The sequence below is a fragment of the Gopherus evgoodei genome, chromosome 3, assembly GCF_007399415.2.
Source record: "Gopherus evgoodei ecotype Sinaloan lineage chromosome 3, rGopEvg1_v1.p, whole genome shotgun sequence".
Classification (NCBI taxonomy): domain Eukaryota; kingdom Metazoa; phylum Chordata; order Testudines; family Testudinidae; genus Gopherus; species Gopherus evgoodei.
This window is the reverse complement of record NC_044324.1, coordinates 222,404,745-222,431,517: the sequence shown is the minus strand read 5'-3', so window position 1 is coordinate 222,431,517 and position 26,773 is coordinate 222,404,745. Positions and strand designations below refer to the sequence as shown.

Genomic DNA, 26,773 nt, shown 5'->3' with positions numbered 1-26,773 from the left:
AAAAGTGCCAGAGAACATTAAGTATTACTAGTATTTATGCTCTTTTAGGAGTGGCTTTGAGTTCTAAAAAAAAAAAAAACCAAGTTCCCCAGGAGGCTCAAAGATAAGCTGAGAAAGAGATCAGAGCCTCACAGACCTGCTAAAACCAAACTCTTGGCCAGGCGTAAAGTAAATGATCCTGATGAAAAACTATTTATAAAGCAACATGAACTGTTTAAAGTTGGAGGGCTGTGAACACGGGCACCTGCTTTGCTTATAAAGTGTTCATTGATTTAAAAACAATCCTACAAAGCTATACGCAATCAGAACATGAATTACGGCCTAGCCTATGACAAGCAAACACTTCAGAATCACAAAGTCACTGACTGCACCGCCCTCCTCTCCCCAGCTGTTCTTTAGAGATCTTTGGTGCCTGCTACTGAGAAATCTGTGTTCTCCTTTTGCTAATAAGACAGTGAGCCATCTCGTACCATATGGAGCCTTTGATTTTGTTGTTAATCGTATAAGGAGTTTGTCCACATCACAACTTCTCCCAGAACTCACCCCAGCTGGTATGTGGAGTGGCTCGCTGGGGGAGCTCAGGTTCAGGGCAGAGTTATGGGAGAGAGTTTGAAAAATAAACCTTACCAGCTGCACTGCATGAGTCTTTTTAGTACCAGTCCTTTCATGCCTGGCAATTCGTAGGGAAGTATTGAATTTGAGTGTTAATTTAAGGTCAGGCATGTATGGATGCCATGCAAGACACATCATGTCATTTGTTCTGGATAAAGCCTATGTTTGTATCAGTCTTTTGGATCCTCAAACAGTCCCCTTTGGCCAACATACTTTTTATAGCCTGGGTAGTTGACATTCACACAGTGGGGCTCACAAGGTTTAAATAGCTTGGAGCTGTGCAGATTGAAAGTATTGTTTGTTTAAGGAAATTCCACCACATTGTCTGAAATGCTAATGGTGGATTAAGCTCCCAACATCTACGCCCTGCACTGCTGACATCACAGAACGCTGTAATGGTCTATTATGAAGTGCCTAAAGAGATGAACTCAGCCATACTAGATAAGCTGACAGCCTGGACTGTCTGTAGAAAGAGACTAGACTGAGCTGGGGATAAGGACAGAGAGCCATTTAATCTTCCCAGGCTCGGTATGTAGATGAGAAATAAAGGAGGCTTTATGTAGTGTTCCTTGACATGAAAGTGCTTGGCAACCAACACAACCCTGCGTTCCTTTGCTGAACACCTGTGCAGCCACTGCCGTGCGTTCCACTTTGGGACATGTCTCCCCCCCCAGCTTGTCGGCCAGGTGTCAGTGCGGCCCACTGCACACAATCACTGCAGAGAGCAAGCGAGAGGAGAGATTTGGATCTCTGCTGGCAGCAAATCCAAGGACGGGGGCGGCTAATGCTCTCTCACGTCTTGGTCAATAACTTCATGCTCTAGGAGTCCTGAAGTATTTAGAATATGCTATTGATGACCAAGCAAGCTCGGCTCTTCGCATGTGCTTAGGACTTGCTAGCCACGTAGCATTCACAGCCTGCTTCTTCAGCACCATTCCTTTGAACTAACAAGTTAAGAAGAGAATATGCCAGGCAGGGGTGACAATATGGCTCAGGCGAACAGGAGTTTGGGAGCATTCAGACCAAACTCAGCAAGTACTTCAGGCTGGATCTGTCCTGTTGAACTGTCTATTGTTTCCAAAGCTGGGGGTTGTCCCAGCTTAGGCCAACATGATCCTGGGGCGGAGGTGTGACTAACTGCACTGGGTTCTGTCGCCTTTGTTGTTTGACCATCTATGATAGCTTTTAGATTGATTCTGCAAGCGATGGGGCCAGTCATCGCAAAGGGGTTACTTGCTGCTAATAAAAACAATCTGAAAATATCCTTCGGGAGGTTTATTACTTTGGCGATGCAGTTAAACAAACTAGCTGCACCGGCAGTAAGACACTTACTGACCAGAAACAGCCAACCAGAAAACATGCACGTGGCACTAAAGCCATCAAGGTACGACGTGGGTAGTAGTGTTGGTGGCTTGGCAAGGAAAGACGTGCTTAAAATTAAGGCCAACATTTTAAAAAATGAGGGGGGGCCTCAACTTAAGCTCCTAAATCCCTATTTTAGGCTCCTGAATCCTTGATTTTCAAAAGCACTGCGCACCCAGCATCCCCCCATTAACATTTATGGAAGTCTTAGGAGCCTTAATGTTGGCACCCATTTTTAAAATCCTGATTTAAATGTAGTATTAAAATTATGGGCTTGATCGCGCAGTCCTTACTCAGGCAAAGCTCCTGCTGACATCCACTGAAGGACTGCAGGGTCAGGCCTTACGTTAGGAGAGAGAGAGACAGTGTAGTTTGTTTTTAAAAATGCTTTTTCCCCCAGTGATCAGCAAATGCTGGAGCAATCCCTGCCAGAATGGTGGAACTTGTGTGGATGGAGTGAACCAGTACAAATGCACTTGTCCTCAAGGGTGGACTGGTGACAACTGCCAGTACCAATCACAAACAGGTATGTAACCAGGAGAGGTGTGAAAGAGAAAGAGACTTGAGCAAGGCAGACGATGAATTACAAGGCAGAAGCCCCTGCCCCATCTCAGATGTCAGCCTCTACCCTCAGAATGACAGTAATTTCCATTGTGGTTGCACTTAGAGGCCCATTCCCACTGTGCCGGGTGCTGTACAGACACAGAACAAAAGGAGAGTCCCTGGCCCTGAGCTTCCAAAGACTAAGCACTTTCCAAAATCTGCCCCATCTGTCAAAGTTAGACTCAGGACTCACAGTTTGTCAGACCACTCTGTTTTATTAGCACAGCACTCTGCTAATAACACCCAGCTAATGTGAGCCCCATGCAAGACACAAACTATCTTATTTATACAGATAAAAGGGCAAGAACTTAACAAGATAACAAAGGAAGCAGAATCTGATAAGTATCAGAGGGGTAGCCGTGTTAGTCTGGATCTGTAAAAGCAGCAAAGAATCCTGTGGCACCTTATAGACTAACAGACGTTTTGGAGCATGAGCTTTCGTGGATGAATACCCACTTCCTCAGATGCATGGAAGTGGGTATTCACCCATGAAAGTTCATGCTCCAAAACATCTGTTAGGCCATGTCTACATCTAAAATTTTGCAGCGCTGGTTGTTACAGCTGTATTAGTACAGCTGTATAGGGCCAGCGCTGCAGAGTGGCCACACTTACAGCAACCAGCGCTGCAAGTGGTGTTAGATGTGGCCACACTGCAGCGCTGTTGGGCGGCTTCAAGGGGGGTTCCGGGACCGAGAGAGCAAACCGGGAAAGGAAACCAGCTTCGCCGCGGTTTGCTCTCTCGGTCCCGGAGCCAGCCAGCAAACCGCGGGGAAGGAGACCTGCTTGCTCGGGGTTCCGGGACCGAGAGAGCAAACCGGGAACGCCGCGGTTTGCTCTCTCGGTCCCGGAGCCAGCCAGCAAACCGCGGGGAAGGAGACCTGCTTGCTCGGGGTTCCGGGACCGAGAGAGCAAACTGCGGCGAAGCTGGTTTCCTTTCCCGGTTTGCTCTCTCGGTCCCGGAACCCCGAGCAAGCAGGTCTCCTTCCCCGCGGTTTGCTGGCTGGCTCCGGGACCGAGAGAGCAAACCGCGGCGTTCCCGGTTTGCTCTCTCGGTCCCGGAACCCCGAGCAAGCAGGTCTCCTTCCCCACGGTTTGCTGGCTGGCTCCGGGACCGAGAGAGCAAACCGCGGCGTTCCCGGTTTGCTCTCTCGGTCCCGGAACCCCGAGCAAGCAGGTCTCCTTCCCCGCGGTTTGCTGGCTGGCTCCGGGACCGAGAGAGCAAACCGCGGCGTTCCCGGTTTGCTCTCTCGGTCCCGGAACCCCGAGCAAGCAGGTCTCCTTCCCTGCGGTTTGCTGGCTGGCTCCGGGACCGAGAGAGCAAACCGGGAAAGGAAACCAGCTTGATTACCAGAGGCTTCCTCCTTCCACGGAGGTCAAGAAAAGCGCTGGTGAGTGTCTACATTGCATTACCAGCGCTGGATCACCAGCGCTGGATCCTCTACACCCGAGACAAAACGGGAGTACGGCCAGCGCTGCAAACAGGGAGTTGCAGCGCTGGTGATGCCCTGCAGATGTGGACACTCTCAAAGTTGCAGCGCTGTAACTCCCTCACCAGCGCTGCAACTTTCTGATGTAGACAAGCCCTGAGTCTATAAGGTGCCACAGGATTCTTTGCTGCTTTTACAGAATCTGATAAGTTTACCTGGGCTAGGCATGCATATCTTATCTCATTACTATTACCAATCTCCTGTTAATGTTTCACCATTAGCACCATTGTTTATGCCTAATGTTTCTTTTCCTGGCACCTGTATTTCAACATTTCTTATTTCTGCTTAAAGGTTGTGACAGACCCAAATCGGTGGGGTACAGAGTCTGGTAGAGGGCAAATATACTGGTCACTGGATGAGTAGTTTTCTGTTCCCTGAGTGACCAGAACAGGGGCTGCACTAGAGTAATCAGGATTCTGCTAGAACCAATTAAGGCAGACAGGCTGATTAGAACAGCTGCAGCCAATCAAGGCAGGCTAATCAAGGCACCTGGGTTTAAAAAGGAGCTCACTCCAATCAGGCAGGGGGGAGTCAGAGGAGAGGAAGTGCGTGTGAGGAGCTGGGAGCAAGAGACACAAGGAGCTGAGAGGGAGAGGCTGTGCTGCTGAAGGACTAAGGAGTACAAGTGTTATCAGACACCAGGAGGAAGGTCCTGTGGTGAGGATAAAGAAGGTGTTTGGAGGAGGCCATGGAGAAGGAGCCCAGGGAGTTGTAGCTGTCATGCAGCTGCTACAGGAGGCACTATAGACAGCTGCAATCCACAGGGCCCTGGGCTGGAACCCAGAGTAGAGGGTGGGCCCAGTTTCCCCCCAAACCTCCCAACTCCTGATCAGACACAGGAGGAGTTGATCCAGATTGTGGGGAAGATCACTGAGGTGAGCAAATCTGCCAATAAGTGCAGGACCCACCAAGGTAGAGGAGGAATTTTTTCACAAGGTACATACAACATTTCTTTAATTCATTCTTATTTTTACAATATAATTCATTCTACTTTCACACACCTCATCAAGGAGGAGAAAAAATATCATGTGACTTTGGTAAGCAGTCACACAACATGATTAATGAATTGCAAATAGTCCCCCTCCTAGGCCAGCTGCCAGGGACAGAGGCCGAGCCTGCCGGGAGGCAGGCCAGGGGGAGAAGAATGGAGCCTCTCTCACTCCCCACTGCCAGGCCAGACAGAAATCTTGGGGGGCACTTGACCCCCGCATGCCTGCCCCTACTTATCACCTATGCCCCTGAACAAGAGGAATTGTGATTAAAAACTCAAGTAAAATTATATGAACAATAAATTCAAATCACATGGCTCTAGTAGGAACCAAGAGTAACGTTTTCAAAAGTCCCTAAGTGACTTAAAAATATAATTCCCAGTGATCTTCAGTAAGACTTAAGCTCCTCGGGGATAGATTTTTCAAAGTATTTGGGTGCCAAAAGATGCATAGAGGCATCGAGTGGAATTTTCAAATGTGCATTTAAAGATCTAGGCCTAAGTTGCATTTGAAAATGGGTCTGAGACTCCTAAGTGGTTTAGGCACTTTTGAAAATGTTACTGCGGGCCTGTGAGCCAGGTGTCCGAGAAGCACTTTAAAGTTTCCTCTCTTCTCTCTTTTAGCCCCACCTGCATGGAGTGTTACAAATGACCCAGCTTTCAGTCGCAAGCCACGCTGTGCCAAAATCGACAGGACCCAGCACTGCAGCTGCGAAGCCGGCTTCCACATGAGCGGCACGGCCGACAACAGCATATGTCAGGGTAGGAGACGAGCAGAAATATCCATCGGCAACTTTCACCAGTCTGCTGCCCAATTTACACACAACACATCTAAGCAGCTGAATGTTCAGTAGGTGCAGCAGCTTTTACGGACAAATATGGTGGACAGAACTGCTTGGAAGAAGCTAAGACTTTGTCTGCGCTGGATTTTTGTCAGCAAAACATTTGTTGTTTAGGAGTGTGAAAAAAACCACACACGCGAATGACAAAAGTTTTGCGGACAGAAAGTGCCAGAGTGAGCAGTGCTTTGTCAGCAGGAGAGCTCTTGCAGTTTCAGGGAGATACCATGCAAGGGCGACTTTCTATGTACCTGCAAGCCACGTTATACCCTGGAGCCAGAGTCCCTGCATTTCCATGCCAAGTTGTTCTCCTTCACTTAGTGTCCTAATCAGCTGTATCCCCTGGCTGCAGCCTCCCAACCCCAAAGCGCCTGCATTTCAGTAGAGCATGAAACGACCCCTACCTGTAAATCAGTGCGTTGTGATCTGTGGGTACAAGGGCCAGGATAAGTGCCAAGCCTTTTAAACCCAGCTAACCTAGTTCTGTCTATTGCAATTGGGAGCATCCCGAGAACTCCATCACTTGCAGAACCCAAGCAGACTTGCCCATTCATTAAGGAAATACTAGTCCAATTTGCACATACATTTTGCATGGCCCGTAGCCTACGTACTGCTCGCTCGTATTGTCATATAGCATGGGCTGGAATCAAGCCAGACAGCCCCAAAGTGGGGGTGAGTCAGATTTTATCCCACACACCACTAAGCACCGAAATACCTTTGCTCTGGTAACGCTGTGCCTTTGCAGTTTCACTAGTTTCTCCATGGTGGTCCACTCCTGGCCACTCTTGGGAGGACCTGAGCAGTTTGCTGCTATTCGTAGGTGCTCTTGTCCTGGCAAAGAGCAAAAGGGTTGTCAGCAGGAATTCTTTGCCGGGGTGGACCCTTTTGTGCAGAGTCTACGCTGTATGGGACTGTGTGTTTCCTCTGCAGATGTAAACGAGTGTGAGGTTTACAAGCTGGAGGGAGCCCCTCGTCTGTGCATGTACGCCTGCGTCAACGTTCCCGGCTCTTACCGTTGCTCCTGCCCCAGCGGGTACAAGCTCCTCGGAGACGGGAAAAGCTGTGAAGGTGAGCCAGCGCGCTCGGAGAGCTGGGCACCGCAGGCTGGGGCCTGCTGCAGGAAACAAAAGTGCATTTGCAGAAGCTGTATTATTTTCTTATTTCATATGTATCTTCCTGTCACAAAGACCTGCTGGGTCCAACTGAACGTGTGCAGAGATTTTATAGCTAGGAAGCTATAAGTGGGCTGAAATCCTCACATGGTGTAGTCCACGGCAAAACTCCTGTTGACTCAGAGATTTCACCCTGCCAGTATCCATTGTTAGAGCTGGGTGGAGAGTGGTAATTACAGGCTGTCCAGGATCAGTGAGCCTGGGAGGTGGGCTTTCAGCCTCCCAGGCTGACTTGTGAGGAGCCAGCGAGTGAGCTGGCAGGACACCAGGTGGAATTTCATCAAAATCGATACATTCCCGAATTCTGCAGAAGGTGGGTCTTTAATAAAGCTGGTCAAAAACATCCTTTTCTCTCCCTTTTTCTACCTTTTTCTCCCCTTTCCCAGTGGAAACAAAGTAGGGGAGAGAGGTAAAAGGGAGAGGCATTGGGATTTTCCTCACTCAAAACTAAGCTTGTGCTTTAGTGCTTTGTTGAATCAGGGCCTCGATGCTTCCAGCTCTCTGGATTTTATCATGAGTCTGGCAATATTAGGTGTTTTTCTGAAAGCCCCAACTCAAGTCAGGTGCTTGGTGAGAATCCCAGCTTTCATTTCCACAGAAGTCATGGTCTGGCCCTCCTGGGCTGTGGAGAAAAGCTGGGAAAATGTGATTCTAATAGCTCAAAAATCAGGAGGTAAATAAAAAGAACCCAAAGTAAAAAAAATAAAATAAAATAAAATGCGTGATTGGCTTCAAATCTCCTGATTTATTTTTTTTTTTTTTTTGGTGGTCTGGCTCATGATTTTTCAATAATCCGGGACATAGGCGCTGACTCTGTGGGTGCTCCAGGGCTGGAGCATCCACGGAAAAAAATAAGTGGGTGCTTAGAACCCATTGGCAGCCAAGTCCTCCTCCCCGCCTCTACTCTCCCCCCAGCACCGCCCATCTGCCAGTGGCTCCCCCAATTAACTCCTCCCCCTCCCAGTGCTTCCTGCCTGCCGCGACCAGCTGTTCCGTGGCGTGCAGGAGGCACTGAGAGGAGCGGGGACCAGGCGTGTTCGGGGAAGAGGGCAGGAAGAGGCCGGGTGGGGCAGGAAGAGGCATGGCGGTGTGGGACTTTGGGGTAAAGGGTGGAGTGGGGGCAGGCCTGGGGCGAAGTTGGGGGTCAAATACCCCCAGGTAGAGAGGAAGTTGGTGCCTATGCTCAGGGGTCAGCAGTAGTGGTGAATGCTCACTGCTGGATTCTGTGCCATGATAATGGGCTTGTCTTCATTACGGCGCTGCTGTGATTGATGCAGCAGGGGTCGATTTAGCAGGTCTCATGAAGAAGACCCGCGAAATCGACGGCAGAGCGCTCTCCGGTCGACTCCAGGACTCCACCAGAACGGGAGGAGTAAGGAAAGTCGGGGGGAGAGCGTCTCCTGTCGATGCAGCACAGTGAGGACACCGCGGTGAGTCGACCTAAGTCACGTCGACTCCAGTTACATTATTCACATAACTGGAGTAGCGTAACTTAGGTCGACTTAGCCTGATAGTGTAGACACAGCCAAAGAGTTATCCAGTGCGGCAGGGAAGGAACGAGAGAGCCATTAGGCTAGGCTCCGGCAACACCTTCCTCCCACTGACATCCCTTTTGCAGGGCTCCAGGGCAGTGGCCTAGTAGCCGACCGCTGGCTGGCTCTTCTCCAGCTGGGGACTCTCCCCCATGGGAGTTGAGGGCAGTGTCCACTCCCTGTGTGTGACTGGAATGGCGCAGAGCTGAGGGCTGGGCCAGTTCGCTTTTTAGGAAGCACATTATTTAGCCTCTGGCTTTTATTGTATCTGTGTGGCCCTGTCTTCACTGGGACAAAAGGTGTGTCATTAGCTGGAGTTGACTCTAGTGAAGGAAGGCAGCCTCCGGGTGTCACAGGAGTTGGCAGATCAGGTGAAAGGCCTTCGCTACACTTGAAACGCTGTCGCTGCAGTAGCGCTTCAGTGTAGATGCTGCCGGTGCCTATGGGAAGGGTTCTCCCATCAGCATAGTTAACCCACCTGCCCAAGAGGAGGTAGCTAGGTCAAAAGAAGGATTCTTCCATCAACCTAGTACTGTCTATACTGGGTTACAACCCCTCCTTCCAATTTCCAGCCTACGTTCGTTCATGGCCAGTTTATGCCCATTTGTTCTTGTCCCAACGTTTTCCTTTAGCTTAAATTGCTCCTCACTTTCCCTGGTATTTACCCCCTGGATGTGCTTAGAGAGAGATCGGATCCCCTCTCAGCCTTCATTTTGCTCAGCTAAGCTCCTCCCGCCTCCTCTCATAAAATAGGCCCTCCATTCCCCAGATCATCCGTGTAGCCCTTCTCTGCACCTGTCCCAGTTTGAATTGGTTATTTTAAAAGATTTGACTAGACCTGGTTGAAATTGTTTGGGTGAACAGATTTTCATCAAATAGCCTGTTTTCAAAAATGAAATTCATTAGAAAAAAGCATCAGTTTGTCAAAATGTGGTTTTTTTTGTGAAAAATTTAGTGCCTTTTAATATATTTTGGGGGGCGGGGGAAGGAGCAGTTACTGAAAATTTTTGATAATGGTTTGGCAAGATTTTTAATTAAAATATTCTATCCATGTTTTTAAAAAATAGGTCAGTTTCAAACAACTCTGTAATTTTGAAATTTGTTGCAAAAATAGATTTTAATTTTTCTGCTCTAGTTTAGACCTTTTTTGATTTTCCTGGGCCAGCAGGGCTAACCTATCTACGGACAGAGGTTATAGTAGAAGAAGCATCCCGTTATGTGCCAGAAGGACAGAAGGAAGGAAGAGATGGAGAATGCTAGTGTTTCTATCAAGTCTGAATGATTTTCATTAGCTTTTTATTTTAAAACTCACTTTGCTGGAGACGGGTAATGTGTATTTAGAAGGTCCTGATGGCTAAGTAAAGAGAGGAAGAGGGATCAGTGAAAATTGCTGCTATCGTGTTTTCTTCTTTATATTTAACCATTTAACCACTTTAGAAGCTGTCATGATGGTAATAGGCGAAAAGGAGATAAGAGCAGCCTCTGACCCAAAAGACCAAATTTCCCCAGTAACGAGATAAAACGGAGGTGGGCAGGAGTGAGTGACAATGGAGTGTTAACCTTTCCACTCAGTAAAACAACATTTAACGTTATTTACAATCATTTCTAATGAGGCAGATATAACGCAAGGAGAGTTGGAATGTCTCTGACAATGCAGAGTCGCTCTGCTGCGTGAAGTCTTCCAAGGGCAAATCTACTCTAAAAAATGCCCCCATCTTTCCCTTTGTAAAAGAGAGCGTGTTTTATAGGAGTCCGGCGGCCATGTCAGGCCCTCAGTGCTGACTGATGGTCACTTTTCTGCACTTTGAGCAGTTCCGTCTGGCTTGCTCTGTTCGATTCTCGCTGTTTTGCAGATATAGACGAGTGCAGCCTGTCCCAGCACAACTGCACCAGGGGCATGACGTGCATTAATACAGGAGGAGGCTTCCAGTGCGTCAGTGCCGAGTGCCCTCGGCCCAGCGGCAATGCCAGCTATGTGAAAACATTGCCATTGTAAGTAGTAGGGGACTGTGAGAGAATCAACCCCCTGGCAATGCAAGAGAAAACCGCCCATGGCTGATAATTTCGACAGGGTATTTACCTTTTTGAGCAACAGTGTTAAAACAGGCCTGCTTCGGGGAGATCACTGTCACTCCCAAGGACAGGGTTCTTCCCTTCCCAGGTTGTGCGGCTGGAAGTTAGTTCAATCCTTCATTTGGCTAAATCCAAAGTAGGGGAGCATCTTGCAGAGGGGTGCGCTCGTTCAAACCAGAATTAATTCAGGGAGGTCCTGTGGCCAGTGCTAGACAGGAAGACAACCTAGATGGCCACTCACAATGGCCCCTTCGGGCCGTATCATCTATGAATATAGGGTTAAATACCATTCTGCAGATGAAATCTTGGCCCTGTTGATGTCAATTGCAAAACTCTCATTGATTTCCCTGGTTTTCACCCTCAGCTTCACCTAGCAGATCTCAGCTGCAATACCCAACCCTTTGTAAGTGCCTGGGTCTCCTCCAGGCGTTCCTGAAAGATGTGTGCGGGACACACTGGTCAGCATGGGTTTCATGTCCCCTGCTGTGTCTGAGACAAACCAGATGCCTGCTACAGCCCCTGCTACAGAGCCTGGCTTTCTAGCTCCAGCTCTCGTAAGATCTGTCTACGCTGCAGCTGGGAACAAGCCTCCCAGCCCAGGGAGACAGACTCCTGCTAGCTCCACTCAAGCTAGCGCACTAAGAATAGCAGTGTGGATGTCGCGGCACTGGTGCAGCCCTGAGCTGCTCCCGGAGCTCAGACCCAGCAGGCAGGATGGAGGCTCTAGCCTGAGCCTCTGCTGGTGTTGCTGTCCAGACAGCTGTTTTAGCATGCTAGCTCAAGCCCCACTAGGACAATCTGGCTCCCCAGGCTGGGAGGCTGGCTCCCACCTCCCATGTAGACATGCCCAGAGAGGCTTTGTGTCTAGGTTGGGGGGCCCTAGTTCAGTCACTGGAGGGGCCAGTTTCTGTCCTTAGTTACACAAGTATAAATCCAAACTCATTTCATTGGCTTCAGTGAAGATCCCGTAGACTTACATTGGTTTAACTAAGAACAGAATTTGGCCCCCGGTCTGCTACTTTTCAGGAATCCAAGCTATGAAAGTACTGCCCCAGATCACTAGAGCTGTGAGTCTCCAGTGGTTTAGGGGCTCTGTACATGAGTGCTGCTTTATCACCAGGTTACTTTGGGGAAGGTGCTTTAGGAAATGTGTGGGCAGTAAACGGGACAGTCAGTTCTCCACATGATCCTTAATGGCTCATCAGAAACAGAACAGAACACAAAGGCCCAATGGTAACAATGTAAGAGTGCACAGGCTCTTCCCGCTTCCAGGATTGCCTTAACCCTTGTCCTTTCTTTCATTGCTAGCCAATGTGAACGCAACCCCTGCCCAATGGACAGCAGATTGTGCCATCATGCCCCAAAGTCCATCTCCTTCCATTATCTCCCTCTGCCTTCCAATCTAATAACCCCCACCCCTCTCTTCCGCATGGCAACTGCCTCCGCCCCAGGCCGGCCTGGGCCTGACAGCCTGCGTTTCGGAATTATTGGAGGCAACAACCGAGGGCATTTTGTGATGCAGCGCTCCGACCGGCAGACGGGAGAACTGATCCTTGTGCAAAGCCTGAAAGGACCCCAGACCATCGAGGTGGAGGTGGACATGTCCGAGTATCTGGATCGCACCTTCCAGGCAAAGCATGTCTCCAAGATCACAGTCTTTGTGTCTCCCTATGAGTTTTAAAGAAACGCAATTTCTGCAAGTCAGCAAATAAACAGCCACAAGGACTGTTCCTGTTCATCGCTCGCTTTCTTTCAGTGCTGACTCGAATGAAATTCCTTCCTTTCGAAACGGTGAAAGGCCACGGCGCTGCAGCAGTTCTAAAAAACAGGACCTTAAAAGCCCAGTGCTGAGAGACAAGACAAACCACATTACTCTGGCAATGCCAAGATGGGGCTTGCAATAATCTCAGACTCATTTGTTCTTGAGAAGTTTTGACTCTGGACATTTCTGACTCTACTTCTCACCATCTTCTGTAGCACATGCCTCCAGGAACATTAATCATAGTAACAGAGATGTAGCAAGGAAATCCAGATTATAGCCTATATAAGCCTCCATAGAGTAAATATCCTTCTACCAGATTTCAGGTTGATTTGTCTGCTCTGTCTCCTGGCTGGTTTTACACTCACATACATGGAAAACAGGCAACCAAGTGTGACTGAAATCACGTGCTCTCAACAGCTGCATCCGCCCAGAAATCTGGCCTGCCCTGCAGTCAGATTAGCAATGGGCCACTGTCATAACTTTCCTACTCAGATCTGAACCTTAGAGTTCAGAACATGAGAAGCTAGCATGAAACCTCCAAACTTAATTACCAGCTTGGATCTGATATCACTGCCACCAGCCAGAATTCCAGTGTCTGGCTCACTCTGGTCTCCCCAAAACCTTCCCTGGGGAACCCCCAAGACTCAGATGCCCTAAGTCTCACCACAAAGGGAAATAACCCACTTCCCTTCTCCCTCTTTACCTCCTCCCAGGTTTCCCCGCCCCGGGTACTCTCGGACAGTCCCTGCTTCAAGTCCTTGAAACACAAGTACCGAGAGATCAATCTCTCTCTCCCCTCACCCAGAGGGTATGCAAAGTCAGGCTTAGTAAATCTAACACAGAGATTTTCCCCCTCCCTTTGTTTCTTAGCCTTAACCAGTGAAAAACACTTAAACAGGTCTTAAAAAGAAAGCTTTATATAAAAAGAAAGAAAAAGACATAAAATTGGTGTCTGTATTAAGGTGACAATATACAGGGTCAATTGCTTAAAAGAAAAAATGAATAAACAGCCTTATCCAAAAAGAATACAATTTAACACATTCCAGCAACTACACACATGTAAATACAAAAAAAACAATATAAACCTATTGTCTTACTATCCTTGTACTTACAACTTGGAAACAGAAGATTAGAAAGCCTGGAGATAGAAAGATCACTCTCAGAGCCGAGAGGGTCACCAAACCAAGACAAAGAACAAAGAACTCACACCCAAAACTTCCCTCCATCCAGATTTGAAAAAGTTTCCTGATTGGTCCCCTTGTTTCCTGATTGGTCCCCTGGTCAGGTGTTTGGTTCCCTTTGTTCACTCTTTACAGGTAAAAGAACATTAACCCTTAGCTATCTGTTTATGACAGCCACATGCCCACCAGTTATCAGTGATGCCATAACAACAAGTAGCCTGCCCATCAATGGAAAAACGGGCTCGTGTGAAATCTTTGAACAAATGGATGTTGCTTATAACTCCTTTGTCCTTGTCCAATCCCCTTAAAAAGGCATCCCAAAGCGTTTGCCCCAATAAAGGGTTGAAGTCTGTAGATGTCAATTAACTAAGGCCATGAACATTTTTTAGAAAACTCACTTGAATCAGTTTTCTGAATAGGAGTGAACACAAGCACAAGGAGCCAATAGCACAGGCTGGGCGTGGTACCCAGCGCTGTAAGATTCTCTGCAAGACAGCTGTGAGCTAGTGGCTCCAGTTCTCCTGTTGTTCTGGTTCCATTTGTTGCTACTGAGTGCGGTCTATCAAGGGCATGATCGTGCTCCCATTCAAATCAGGGGGGAAGCTGCCATCAATGTAGTGGGGCAGGATGAAGTTCCTTGAGTTCTGAATTGCACCACAATGTGTGGGAGTTCTGTGGGGTGGCTGGATCTCCAGTGGAGTAGACTAAGACCGCCGATTGCTTTCACTCGTAACATAAGCAGAGTTAGAATCCAAGTCTCACGTTTAGCATAGACATTTTGATCCCTCCCATAGAGTTTGATGGACACACACCCCCACCCCTCGTTAAAGGGCCCTTGGATGGTTCTAAAAACTATTGAAAGGGGATCGTTCTGTATTAAGTTCCATGGGCCAGATCCTGAGCAGGTGTGAATCGGCATAGTTCCATTGATTTCAGTGGAGTTACTCCAGATGCGTACTTACCTCACAATTTAGACCCAGTCCGCCTCTTTTTAGACTTTTTTTTCCCCATAGCTCACATCAGACAATGAAAATGGCTGGTTTTGTGACATCACCATGCCCAACGTCTTGCATTTTGAAAGCAGAATAGTGTGTGCTGTCTTACACTGCTTGGGACAAATTCTACTCCCAGTTTCACTCCTGCAGTCCCAGAGAAGTTCATAGGTCAAATTTGCCTTGAGGTTAAATCACTGGCACTATTCCTGGGAAGAATTTGCCTCAGTGGCTTGATAAACAATGGAGCTGGCAGAAGAATGGAGTGTTGTGCATTCAGCTGCCATCCAGCTAGGAATTTGGGGGTTTTTGTTGGTTTGTTCATTTTTTAAGCCTGCTCTCATCACTCAGGTACCTCAGCACATTACTGCAATGGCTGCTTCTCAAGATGAAATGTGTCTGTTTCTTTCCAGCACCAGCACCTGCACCCTGTGGTGAGAGGGTCATGCGCCTTCCTTTTATGCTATAGTATCATCATTCAGACACAGGAAGGAGACTAGAGGCCATGCTCACATGGCTGCACAGGAGGATCTGACACACAGCACCTACTTGCTGATGGTGATTCCCCATGGAAACTCCTCCTGCACATTCATGGGAGACGCAAACCCACAGACTTTCCCCCAAGTGCGGCCTGAGCTAATACCACTAAAGGCAATGGGAATCTTGCCCTTGGGTTCAGTGGGCTTTGGCTCAGATCCCTGGTGCACAGCCCACAGATAACCCTGTAGCTCTCGGACGCTGGACGTTTCTTTCCCCTGGCAAGTCCTACCAGTATTGGGCCAGATTCTCCACTGGTTTAGATGAGGGGTAGCTCCATTGAGACGCTTGCCTATGCCAGCTAAGACTCTGGCCCATTATCTTTGCATAATCCTAAAGCCATTTACATCTGGAGTTTGAAATCTGTGTTGTTGTTTAATCTAAATACACATGCACTTGGGACGTTGCTTTGTAGACTTTCTACCAGCCCGATAACATCTCCCGGGCTTAGGCCTGTGCAGCTGTGTAGAGCCAGACAGGCTGCAGGCTCTCTCCTCTCAGTTCAAGCACAGATATCTGCAGCCAGTGAGGCAGACATACACTTCCCCTGGGGGCTCCAGGAGCGCTCCAGCACAGAGAGGCCAGGGACCAGAGTACAGAAAACGCACTGGTGCCCTGTTGCTGCACAGGGATATGATGGAGCCCCTGGTACCTCAGCCCCTGCTTGACCTTTCAAATCCATTGAGCAGTAAAGCACAGCCTGGCCCTCCATGACACCTTGTGGGCAATCATAATACCCAGTTTTCATAGTACTTTTCATCAGTCAATCTCTAAGAGCTTTACTCCCATTTTACAGATGGGGAAACTGAGTCATGGAGAGGTGAAAGGGCTTGCCCAAGATCACCCAGCAAGCCAGTGGCTGATTATCTCCTGGGTCCCAGTCCAGTGCTCTAGGCATGTCCCCTTCAAGGACCAAGTTGTGTCACATCTTCAAACCAATTCTGTTCCACTGGAAGGAGTTGACTCACTTGTCAAGTAAATGAAACTGCAGAGACAAAATAGCACTGCTCCTCCCCCCCCCCCGGCAATCACCGTTGCTGGATATGGAAGTCACAGATGAGCTCTCCAAAATGTTCTTCACTTACTGTACGTGTCCCATCCTGGTTCCCACGGCTGCTCAGAAGGCCGCCGTCTCTCAGCTCTGTGTCAGGCAGTGAATGAGGGAGAAAGAACATAAACACGTTTCCTACCAGAGCTCAGTGTGACCCTGCTGGCCTGGGCATTTGAGCTGAACCAGTCAAATGCAGCCAAACCCCTCGCCCGCCTTTCAGTAAAAGGCCAGTTCCTCAGAGCTACTCGGTTGTAAGTACTGTCGGCAGGACTGGGCGAACAAATGCCCTGTGGCTAAACTGGATTTCATAAACATGCTGCTTCTTTTGGCCATGTCCCCTCAATATCCTGGCACAGCTTTTCCAGCCACTTGAACAAAATAAAACCAAGAGGCGCTCGGATTGCTGGGTGCCAATAGGAGACCCTGCATGTAGAGAGATCCAGCGTGGCTAGGCAGTGGCATATATAGTTCTGGTTTTGAGAGTGGCCCTGGGCTTGATTCTGAGACCAAGTCCATGACAGAAGTGACCTGGTCGGTTCTCCCTTGGAGGAATGGCAGATTTAAGCCGTGCAGCCACATGAGCAGCCTGGAGCAGCTTCAGGACAGGCATGGCCCATGCCCGCAGCCGCTGCAGCCATAGCTGGAGCACTGGGGTGGCTGCCACAGCTAGGTGGTTGGAAGGGAAACAAGTGACAGCTTCAGAAAGAAACGGGAGGAGAACTGAGGTCAATGTTTCAACCAGAATGTGGATCAGGCTCAGGCCTTCGGAGGAGTCACCCGTGCTCAGAGGCCCATGAGCTGCTACTGCCAGGAACATGAAAATGAATGAAACTAGCAAGCCATGAAGTGCTGGAATGGAAATAAGATTATCAGCACAAGCGTCTCCCCATAGCAAGAGATAAGGGGGTGCAAAAGAGCAATGGGCCAGTCCACAAAGAGCCCCTTTCATACTGTAAAAAGATTCAGGCAGACAAGGGAACCGTAGGACAGAAGGAAAAGGCTCCCCAGAAACCCGAAGCCCAGTGCCAGGCTGCAGCATCTAATCTCCTTCCTGCTGGTCCAGGTCAGGGTTTGGCGCTTCCTTAGCATTCTCAGCTCTGGGACACTAAGGAGGAGAATGCAGCCTGGAGCGTAGGGTAGTAAGCTATACGGGACGGCAGCGTCACATTCAGACGTCAGTGGCTCTGAGTCAGCCTTTTGTAGCTCAGCCACTGGGAAACTGAATTTCTGGGCTTTATAAAGGGACAGCATTCAACAGGGGCGGCTCTAGGCATTATGCCGCCTTCGGCAGCTTGCCTGCAGAGGGTCTGCTGGTCTCGCAGCTTCGGCGGACCTCCCACAGGCAAGCCACCAAAGGCAGCCTGCCTGCCGCCCTCGTGGCGACCAGCAGAGCGCCCCCCATGGCTTGTCGCCCAAGGCACGCGCTTGGCATGCTGGTGCCTGGAGCCGCCCCTGGCATTCAAATCATTCTTGTTTATCCTAAGGCCAGAGAGAGAGAGACTGGGCAGGGGAAACAATTCTTTCTGTTTAGAGCGTGTGCATTAATTAAAATGGCTTCCAGTAAGAATGGCTTCTGACAGTTGTTGTCAATCGTGTCCCACAACGATCATATCAGGCCATGAAGTTTGAGAATGAATTGGGCGACTCACATGGGGTCCTCTGGAAGGGTGTTTGATCTGCAACTTTCCCTTTCCTTGCAATATTTAATCGAACAGTGTGGACAAGGGTTAAAGCATGCTCCGGACACACCTTGCACAGAGGATAGATCCTGGTCCCTTCTCTGTTGATTTTCATTCCTGCAGTATGCCCTGTCTGCAATCTCACAAGAGCGGATGTGATTTCCCGAGTTGCTTTGTCACAATGAGGCGATCCTGGCAAGCTGCAGCCTTGCACCGTGAAGAATAAGATGACGGCAGTGATGAGGTCATGTCCAACATGCAGAAGAAAGTGGCCTTCTACAGAAGGTTTAAAAAGCTGAGGCTGAAGGATGTAGAGCATGAGGACAGCCACAAATGGGGTTGGAAGATATAATTTTTGAGGGATTTAAGAAGCCTAAATCCTCCCATACTGACTTTTCTTCTTTCCGCTGGAAATAGCAACATTTACAAGTTAATACAAAGATTAGAAATCCATTCGAGGGCTTCAGGAGATGCAGAGTGCACCTTTGCTAGAATTCCTGGGAATGCATGCTTTGGAGGTCTCCGCATGCACACTGTGGTGAATTGTTGATTCTCCATTTGTGCATCAGGTGCACGCATCTTCCATGTGACATCCTAATACGGTTGATGGTCATCCACTGTCTTTGACGGAGGAAGGAACCAGGCAGTTCAATGGTGGGATCATCTGTGAGGAGCTTGTTGTTTACATCAGAGCCTGTGTCCACCAGGTTTCTTCTGGGTTGAAGTTGGATGACAGAAGAGCTTCTCCAGCTGCCCAGAATGGTCAGCAAGACTAACGAGTGTGAGGTGCGTGAACTAGGTTGTCATGAAGTAGGAGCTTTTGGTTAGTGAGAGCTTTCTTGTACTTGTGCAGCATCGCCATATCTTGCCAGACGGTTGGAGGAAGGATGTTTGCAAAGACTGGAAGCCAACACAGTGGAATGGACTTCAGGGTGCCCATTACAAGTCTACTAACCACATTTAGCTGGATATCAATGAGGTCCATGTGTGAGCTCCTTCCCCAAACAGGTGCATGTTACTCAGCCACGGAATAAACTCAAGTCAGGGTTCCCATTTGACCCATTCGAGCATCACAACCCCAGCTAGAACCCTCTAGCTTTTGGATGATATTGATGCAAATCTTCATATTATGGCTTACCTGCTTCACATGTTGTTGATAGGTAAGTCTGAGATTGAGATTGACTCCTAGGTAAGGAGGGTTATTATTATAGGCAATTGCCTTGACACAGAAGTTTACATTAAGCATCCTCTTAGCTTCCGAATTGCTGAGATGGAAAGTTGATGACAGACTGAATCTTGATGAAGGAAGAAGCGTTGCAAGGGACCATTTGAGATGGAAGTTCTTCCACAAGACACCATGGGTACATAATTTATAGCCATGTGAATCAGCTGTTGCTTTGATATCAATCATGGGATCTTTCATCTTTTGACCATTTCAGCTAATATTTCCCTTGATAGGGCATCAATATCCTCAATTGTTGTCACTCCTACCTGACTTTGCAATCTTCCAGCTTTGGCCAGATCATCAGCTACCTCATTCCCATATGAACCAATGGGTGATGGAATCCGTTGAAAAGTCAATGTGTGCCTTGTTTTCTGATCCTTCAAGTCGCCTTATGAATTGCATTGTTGATAGCATTGTGATTTCTTAAGGAATCAAAGATCTCCATCAGTGCGTCAACAATTGTGACAGTTTCCCATGACACCCATTAAACTAGTTGACCATTTAGCAAAGACACAGAACAATTCAACCATAGCTTGTTTTCATCTAAGCCATATACATTTCCTTTCACTGCGTCATTTAGGTCACTCTTTTTTAAATGCATTAACTGCTCTTTTTATTCTAATGGATGAGTCCAAAGAAAAACTCCATGAGAACATTATAACAAAAATACTTTGTAGTGACTATGAATTTTATCCCTTATTGGGAAAATACATCTTGATCATGTTTAGGGCTTGAGCTAAGGGATCGTGAGATGTGAATATTTTGTGTTTGATAAACCACTGCCTATGCTGTTAGTTCTGTTTATGCGGTTGTAGAAGGCAGCAGTTCTAATTCAGAAATAGTCTGCATGGTTTGCAAATGTAGATATGATGCTTACACATACACAGTACAGTTACAAGTTATCACCGCTTCCATGATTAGGCACCTGTTCCTCAATTTCAGTGTGTTCAGATGTTAGCCACAAAACACTACATTGTGCATGCTTCTTTAATACACCTGCTTAGTGTGGTTAAACAACGACATAGTCTTTGGCTGCAAGAAAAGAATAAAAAACTTAACACCTTTTGGAAATTTTGGTTGAGATTTATTCCCTAAAAGGGCACACGTGGTATCATGAATAGGGATATTAAATCTCTCTGGGGAGTCGTGAAAGGTTGCAATGATTGGCATTCAAACCTTGGCCAGATCACCCAATGAGTAAAGCTGTGCAAACTGGACCGAATAATCAAGCAACATCCAAAGTGTCACTCACTCTGATTGGCTTCTTCTTTAGCATGGGCCCCTCCATGTTTCCCTTAGGCCTGTTTATTTGCCTGAGGAACAAGCCTGAAGCTGAAAACTGGATTCGTTTGTGTAAATGCGGGGCAATGACCAAGGCTCCCAGGAAACACCAGGCCCTGCATCCAAATGCAGAGCAATTTGCAGAGTAAGTCAGTCAATAATGCCAGGCATCTCTAAGCTGCCTTAAGACTAGTCTGCCCTACAGACCTATGTCCGTACAATTACATCCCTCAGAGATGGAAAATCCACTCCCTGCACAATGTGGTTAACCCGAGCTAACCCCCGGTATAGACAGAGCTGTGTCGATGGCAGGGCTTCTCCCTTCACCATAGCTACCGCCTCTTGGGGAGGTGGAGAACCTATGCCGAGAGATGTTCTTCTGTCGACATAGGCAGCATGTTCACTAAGTCAGCGCTGTAAGTGTAGACAAGCCCTTAGCCTCACAGCAGGGGGAGTTGTGCAGGCGACACCCAACAACAGCTGTTACTGCAGCTATTCTCTGGGGGAATTTCTGCCCTGCTGTGCCCTGCCTCTGCTTTACCTTGCTGGTACAAATGTCCTTATCCTTGGGAGGGGTTCAAGGCAGACCCACCGACATTTGCAAACCACCAGAAGATTCTCATTGAGAGACCTGTTGGCTTGTTTGTACTACTCAGACACACTCCATGCTTTTCAACTGGCATTCCATCCCCTCCTACCATCCCTCCATCCTGGCTTTCCATCCAGACACTCAGTACGAGCAAATTCCTCCGCACGCCAACTGCCCCCACTCATTCCACATGCACACACTGCACGCATAGAGCCATTCGTTCTGCGTGCATCCTCACACACGCACTGCACGCACACATTACATCCATAGAGCCACTCATACTCACACACACACACTGCATGCATAGAGCCATTCGTTCTGAGTGCATCCTCACACACGCACTGCACGCACACATTACATCCATAGAGCCACTCATACTCACACACACACATTGCATGCATAGAGCCATTCGTTCTGCGTGCATCCTCACACACGCACTGCACGCACACATTACATCCATAGAGCCACTCATACTCACACACACACACACTGCATGCATAGAGCCATTCGTTCTGCGTGCATCCTCACACACGCACTGCACGCACACATTACATCCATAGAGCCACTCATACTCACACACACACACACTGCACGCATAGAGCCATTCGTTCTGCGTGCATCCTCACACATGCACTGCACGCACACATTACATCCATAGAGCCACTCATTCTGTGTGCGTACTCACACACGCACACTGCATGCATAGAGCCACTCATTCTGCGTGCATCCTCACACACGCATTGCACGCACACATTAGATCCATAGAGCCACTCATACTCACACACACACACTGCATGCATAGAGCCATTCGTTCTGCGTGCATCCTCACACACGCACTGCACGCACACATTACATCCATAGAGCCACTCATACTCACACACACACACTGCATGCATAGAGCCATTCGTTCTGCGTGCATCCTCACACACGCACTGCACGCACACATTACATCCATAGAGCCACTCATACTCACACACACACACTGCATGCATAGAGCCATTCGTTCTGCGTGCATCCTCACACACGCACTGCACGCACACATTACATCCATAGAGCCACTCATACTCACACACACGCACTGCATGCATAGAGCCATTCATTCTGAGTGCATCCTCACACACGCACTGCACGCATACATTACATCCATAGAGCCACTCATTCTGTGTGCGTACTCACACACACACACAATGCACGCATAGAGCCATTCGTTCTGCGTGCATCCTCACACACACACTGCACGCACACATTACATCCATAGAGCAACTCATACTCACACACACGCACTGCATGCATAGAGCCATTCGTTCTGAGTGCATCCTCACACACGCACTGCACGCACACATTACATCCATAGAGCCACTCATACTCTCACACACACTGCACGCATAGAGCCATTCGTTCTGAGTGCATCCTCACACAAGCACTGCATGCACACATTACATCCATAAAGCCACTCATTCTGTGTGCGTACTCACACACACGCACTGCATGCATAGAGCCACCCATTCTGAGTGCATCCTCACACACGCAATGCATGCACACATTACATCCATAGAGCCACTCATACTCACACACACACACTGCACGCATAGAGCCATTCGTTCTGCATGCATCCTCACACATGCACTGCACACACACATTACATCCATAGAGCCACTCATTCTGTGTGCGTACTCACACACGCGCACTGCATGCATAGAGCCACTCATTCTGAGTGCGTATTCACACACGCACTGCACGCACACATTACATCCATAGAGCCACTCATTCTGTGTGCGTACTCACACACGCACACTGCATGCATAGAGCCACTCATTCTGAGTGCATCCTCACACACGCACTGCACGCACACATTATATCCATAGAGCCACTCATACTCACACACACACACTGCACGCATAGAGCCACTCATTCTGCGTGCATCCTCACACATGCACTGCACACACACATTACATCCATAGAGCCACTCATTCTGAGTGCATCCTCACACACCCACTGCACGCACACGTTACATCCATAGAGCCACTCATACTCACACACACACACTGCATGCATAGAGCCATTCGTTCTGCATGCATCCTCACACACGCACTGCACTCACACATTACATCCATAGAGCCACTCATTCTGAGTGCATCCTCACACACGCACTGCACGCACACATTACATCCATAGAGCAACTCATACTCACACACATGCACTGCATGCATAGAGCCACTCATTCTACATGCATGCTCTCTCACACACACACTGCACGCATAGAGCCACTCATTCTGCGTGCATCCTCTCACACGCACTGCACGCACACATTACATCCATAGAGCCACTCATTCTGTGTGCGTACTCACACGCGCACTGCATGCACAGAGCCACTCATTCTGAGTGCATCCTCACACACGCACTGCATGCACACATTACATCCATAGAGCCACTCATACTCACACACAAACACTGCACGCATAGAGCCATTCGTTCTGCGTGCGTCCTCACACACGCACTGCACGCACACATTACATCCATAGAGCCACTCATTCTGTGTGCGTACTCACACACGCGCACTGCATGCACAGAGCCACTCATTCTGAGTGCATCCTCACACACGCACTGCATGCACACATTACATCCATAGAGCCACTCATACTCACACACACGCACTGCATGCACAGAGCCACTCATTCTGCATGCATGCTCTCTCTCACACACACTGCACGCATAGAGCCACTTGTTCTGCATGCATCCTCACACACACTCACTGCACGCACACATTACATCCATAGAATCACTCATTCTGTGTGCGTACTCACACACACAAAGTGCATGCATAGAGCCACTCATTCTGCATGCATGCTCTCTCACACACACACTGCACGCATAGAGCCACTCATTCTGAGTGCATCCTCACACACAAGCACTGCACGCACACATTACATCCATAGAGCCACTCATTCTGTGTGCATGCTCACACACATACACACTGCACACACACACACACTCTGCATGCATAGAGCCACTCATTCTGCGTGCATCCTCACACACACGCACTGCACACACACACTACATCCATGGAGCCACTCATTCTGTGTGCATACTCACACACACGCACTGCATGCATAGAGCCACTCATTCTGCATGCATGCTCACACACACACATACACACACTGCACACACACACTGCATGCATAGAATCACTCATTCTGCATGCATGCGCTCTCTCACACACACTGCACGCATAGAGCCACTCATTCTGTGTGCATGCTCACACACACAGACACACACACACACTACATCCATAGAGCCACTCATTCTGCTTGCGTGCTCACACACACACACACTGCACGCATAGAATCACTCATTCTGCGTGCATGCTCACACACACACACACACACACTGCACGCATAGAATCACTCATTCTGTGTGCATGCTCTCACACACACACTGCATGCATAGAGCCACTCATTCTGCTTGCGTGCTCACACACACACACTGCATGCATAGAATCACTCATTCTGCATGCATGCTCACACACACACACACACACACATTGATCCACTCGTGCACGTGCATCCCCACATTCCACACCCGCCCATACTGTGTGCACCCAGGCCCACCCTACACAGCAATTCATTTCCATCCCGCCATGCCCTTCACTCCCCCTCCTTCTGAGCTCTGATCCCATCTCCCCTGGGGCACTCTGGCAGCTGCCTCCGTCAAGCCAACCCCCAGGCTACCCCAGGGGAGGGAAAGCACAGCCATAAACCATATCGTGTGTAGTCACCGCCCAGAGGAAGATGGGGTCTATAGTCAGGTGAGCGCCTGAACCAGTGGGCTGAAGCTTTTAAGGGAGGCAGCAGGTGCCGTACTTCCTCCTCCTCGGTTGCTTGGTGACTGATCATTCTTCCCCAGTTTTTGTGAAAATGCCTGCAAAGCCACATGAAATGTTGCCTACCCAAATGAAACATTTTGACTGGACATCTACCAAAACATTTTGACTTTTCCTGTTGGGTCTGAGCATCGATCTGCAAAACGTTTGCATTTTCAGCAAATAAGCTATTCATCTGAAACATTCCATCCAACTTTGCTTACAATGATCGATGCCCTGAAAACCAGAACAGAATGAGTGTGTAACTGACAAGAGGAAGGAGGGGAAAGGAGAACAGGGTGGAGACGGTTATAGAACCATTAACTTACATACTTGCCTGAACAAGGAGCATAGGGCTGGGACCAACCTTCCATGCTGCAAATGTTGCATTACTTGGGATTATGAATTATTTAGTGTTGCATCTGGTTTTATGGTTCTTTACAAAGGGGGGGGGGTGGGAGAGCTTCCATTCCTTTCAGAAATGATCTGAAAACCAAAATATTAAAGTCTTTAATTATGGAAAGCAGAGGCTCTACAGCTTCAGAAATGGCATGTCAGTCAGACTGGGCAGGAAACTGGTTGAGCTCCCTGTTCTCTTCCAGAAATCTGCAGGGAGTTATCAACCATAGGAAATCGAAAACACTCCAGTTCTTTCTCCCTGCTCCGCTTTTTCCAAATGGGCTGTGGGAGACAACAAAAGTCACTCTTTGTCAGAGACTAGATTGAAACAATATCTTCATAAATAGGCCCATTAATCACGACAAGGCGCAGAGCTGCAATTCGAACGGGGTGAAACACTGGAGATGCGTTAAATTCAACCCAAGAACATTCCACTCTTAGCAAGACCAGGAGGTTTGGATGCTTCTTTAACAGACATTGTTCTCATTATTTATTGTCAATTCACAAGAAATATGTATTGTGAAGCAACATGTGTTATTCCTCTTCTTTGGGCACTGGGAATTAGTAATTAATATCAAGAAATGACACCTTAAACCCTTTCAAAGGATAGAACTTTGTGGTTTATCTGGAATTCAACCCAAAATACTAGGAATTCCATTATCTGGGAGAGAGGGAACCTTTATTTGCCAAAAAGGGGGAAAAGTAAACAACCCTATTATACAGACCGCCTTCCAGTTGGAAGGAGCAAGCCGGCCTCTAGGTTCCCTAGTAGCCTTTCCTTCGATTAGTCTCTGTTAAATAAATTTACAGCTCTGTCTCTGGAAAGAAAATCAATACTTACCGGATGAGCCAAATTTGGTTCCTCTCTCATGTCACCGCCATCAAAGCTTTACTGCAGGAGCAAATTCCTTGCCACTCTTCTCCAGCCCGCTTGTCTCAGAATGTGACTTGAAGGCTCCCCAGCGGCCATGAAAGGCTGTATGGAACCGAAATACCACAGCTCAGCATGCATGGGAGAGGAGTCAGTGATGTGGGGCACAGTAGGAAGAAAAGTGAATTTCCCTCCAAATTAGGCCTGACAGCACTGGAATGTGAGCTTAAATCAGCCACAGAGAAAAGACAGCACCTCAGTCGCAGCTTCTAGGAGCTGTTCAGCAGAGTTGGTAAATCTACCCAAGCAAGCGTTCAAATGCTTCCACTTTAGTGTACAAGCTGCCCTTCTGCCAGTGGGCTCAGTCTCGCCAGGGATCCTGAAGGCAGCCATTATAGAGCTCGCTGTAGAGAGCAAGCCTTGATGGAAGCTGGAAATCCCACCCCTGAGCTGGAGCAGAGGGAATCAAACATTCCCCCAGCTAGCGCCACAAAAGATGCTGAAGGGCCAGGGAACATTTGGCACCAGGTCACTCCGGGAGAGTGTGAAGCAGGGAGCTCCCCGGTCCTGGTGTGGAGAGCAGTGCAAAAAGGAGTCCCCCAGGATGGGAAAGCTGTGAAAACTAGTGCTGAGTCAGCTGGTTGTCAATGCAGCTGCACACCAGAGTAACTCCACTGAA

At 48.4% G+C, this 26,773-nt stretch overlaps 1 protein-coding gene across 1 annotated transcript in view; it reads left to right on the top strand.

The window, feature by feature from the left end:
- FBLN7 (fibulin 7) overlaps nucleotides 1-12,747 on the top strand; it is a 35,216-nt gene extending 22,469 nt beyond the window's left edge. The window contains exons 4-8 of the mRNA XM_030558216.1: nucleotides 2,375-2,500; nucleotides 5,677-5,814; nucleotides 6,822-6,959; nucleotides 10,449-10,587; nucleotides 11,977-12,747. Of these exons, the coding sequence (XP_030414076.1) occupies nucleotides 2,375-2,500; nucleotides 5,677-5,814; nucleotides 6,822-6,959; nucleotides 10,449-10,587; nucleotides 11,977-12,349 (914 nt within the window). The 3' untranslated portion in view covers nucleotides 12,350-12,747. The remainder of the gene's footprint in view (nucleotides 1-2,374; nucleotides 2,501-5,676; nucleotides 5,815-6,821; nucleotides 6,960-10,448; nucleotides 10,588-11,976) is intronic.
- The last annotated feature ends 14,026 nt before the right edge of the window (nucleotides 12,748-26,773 follow it).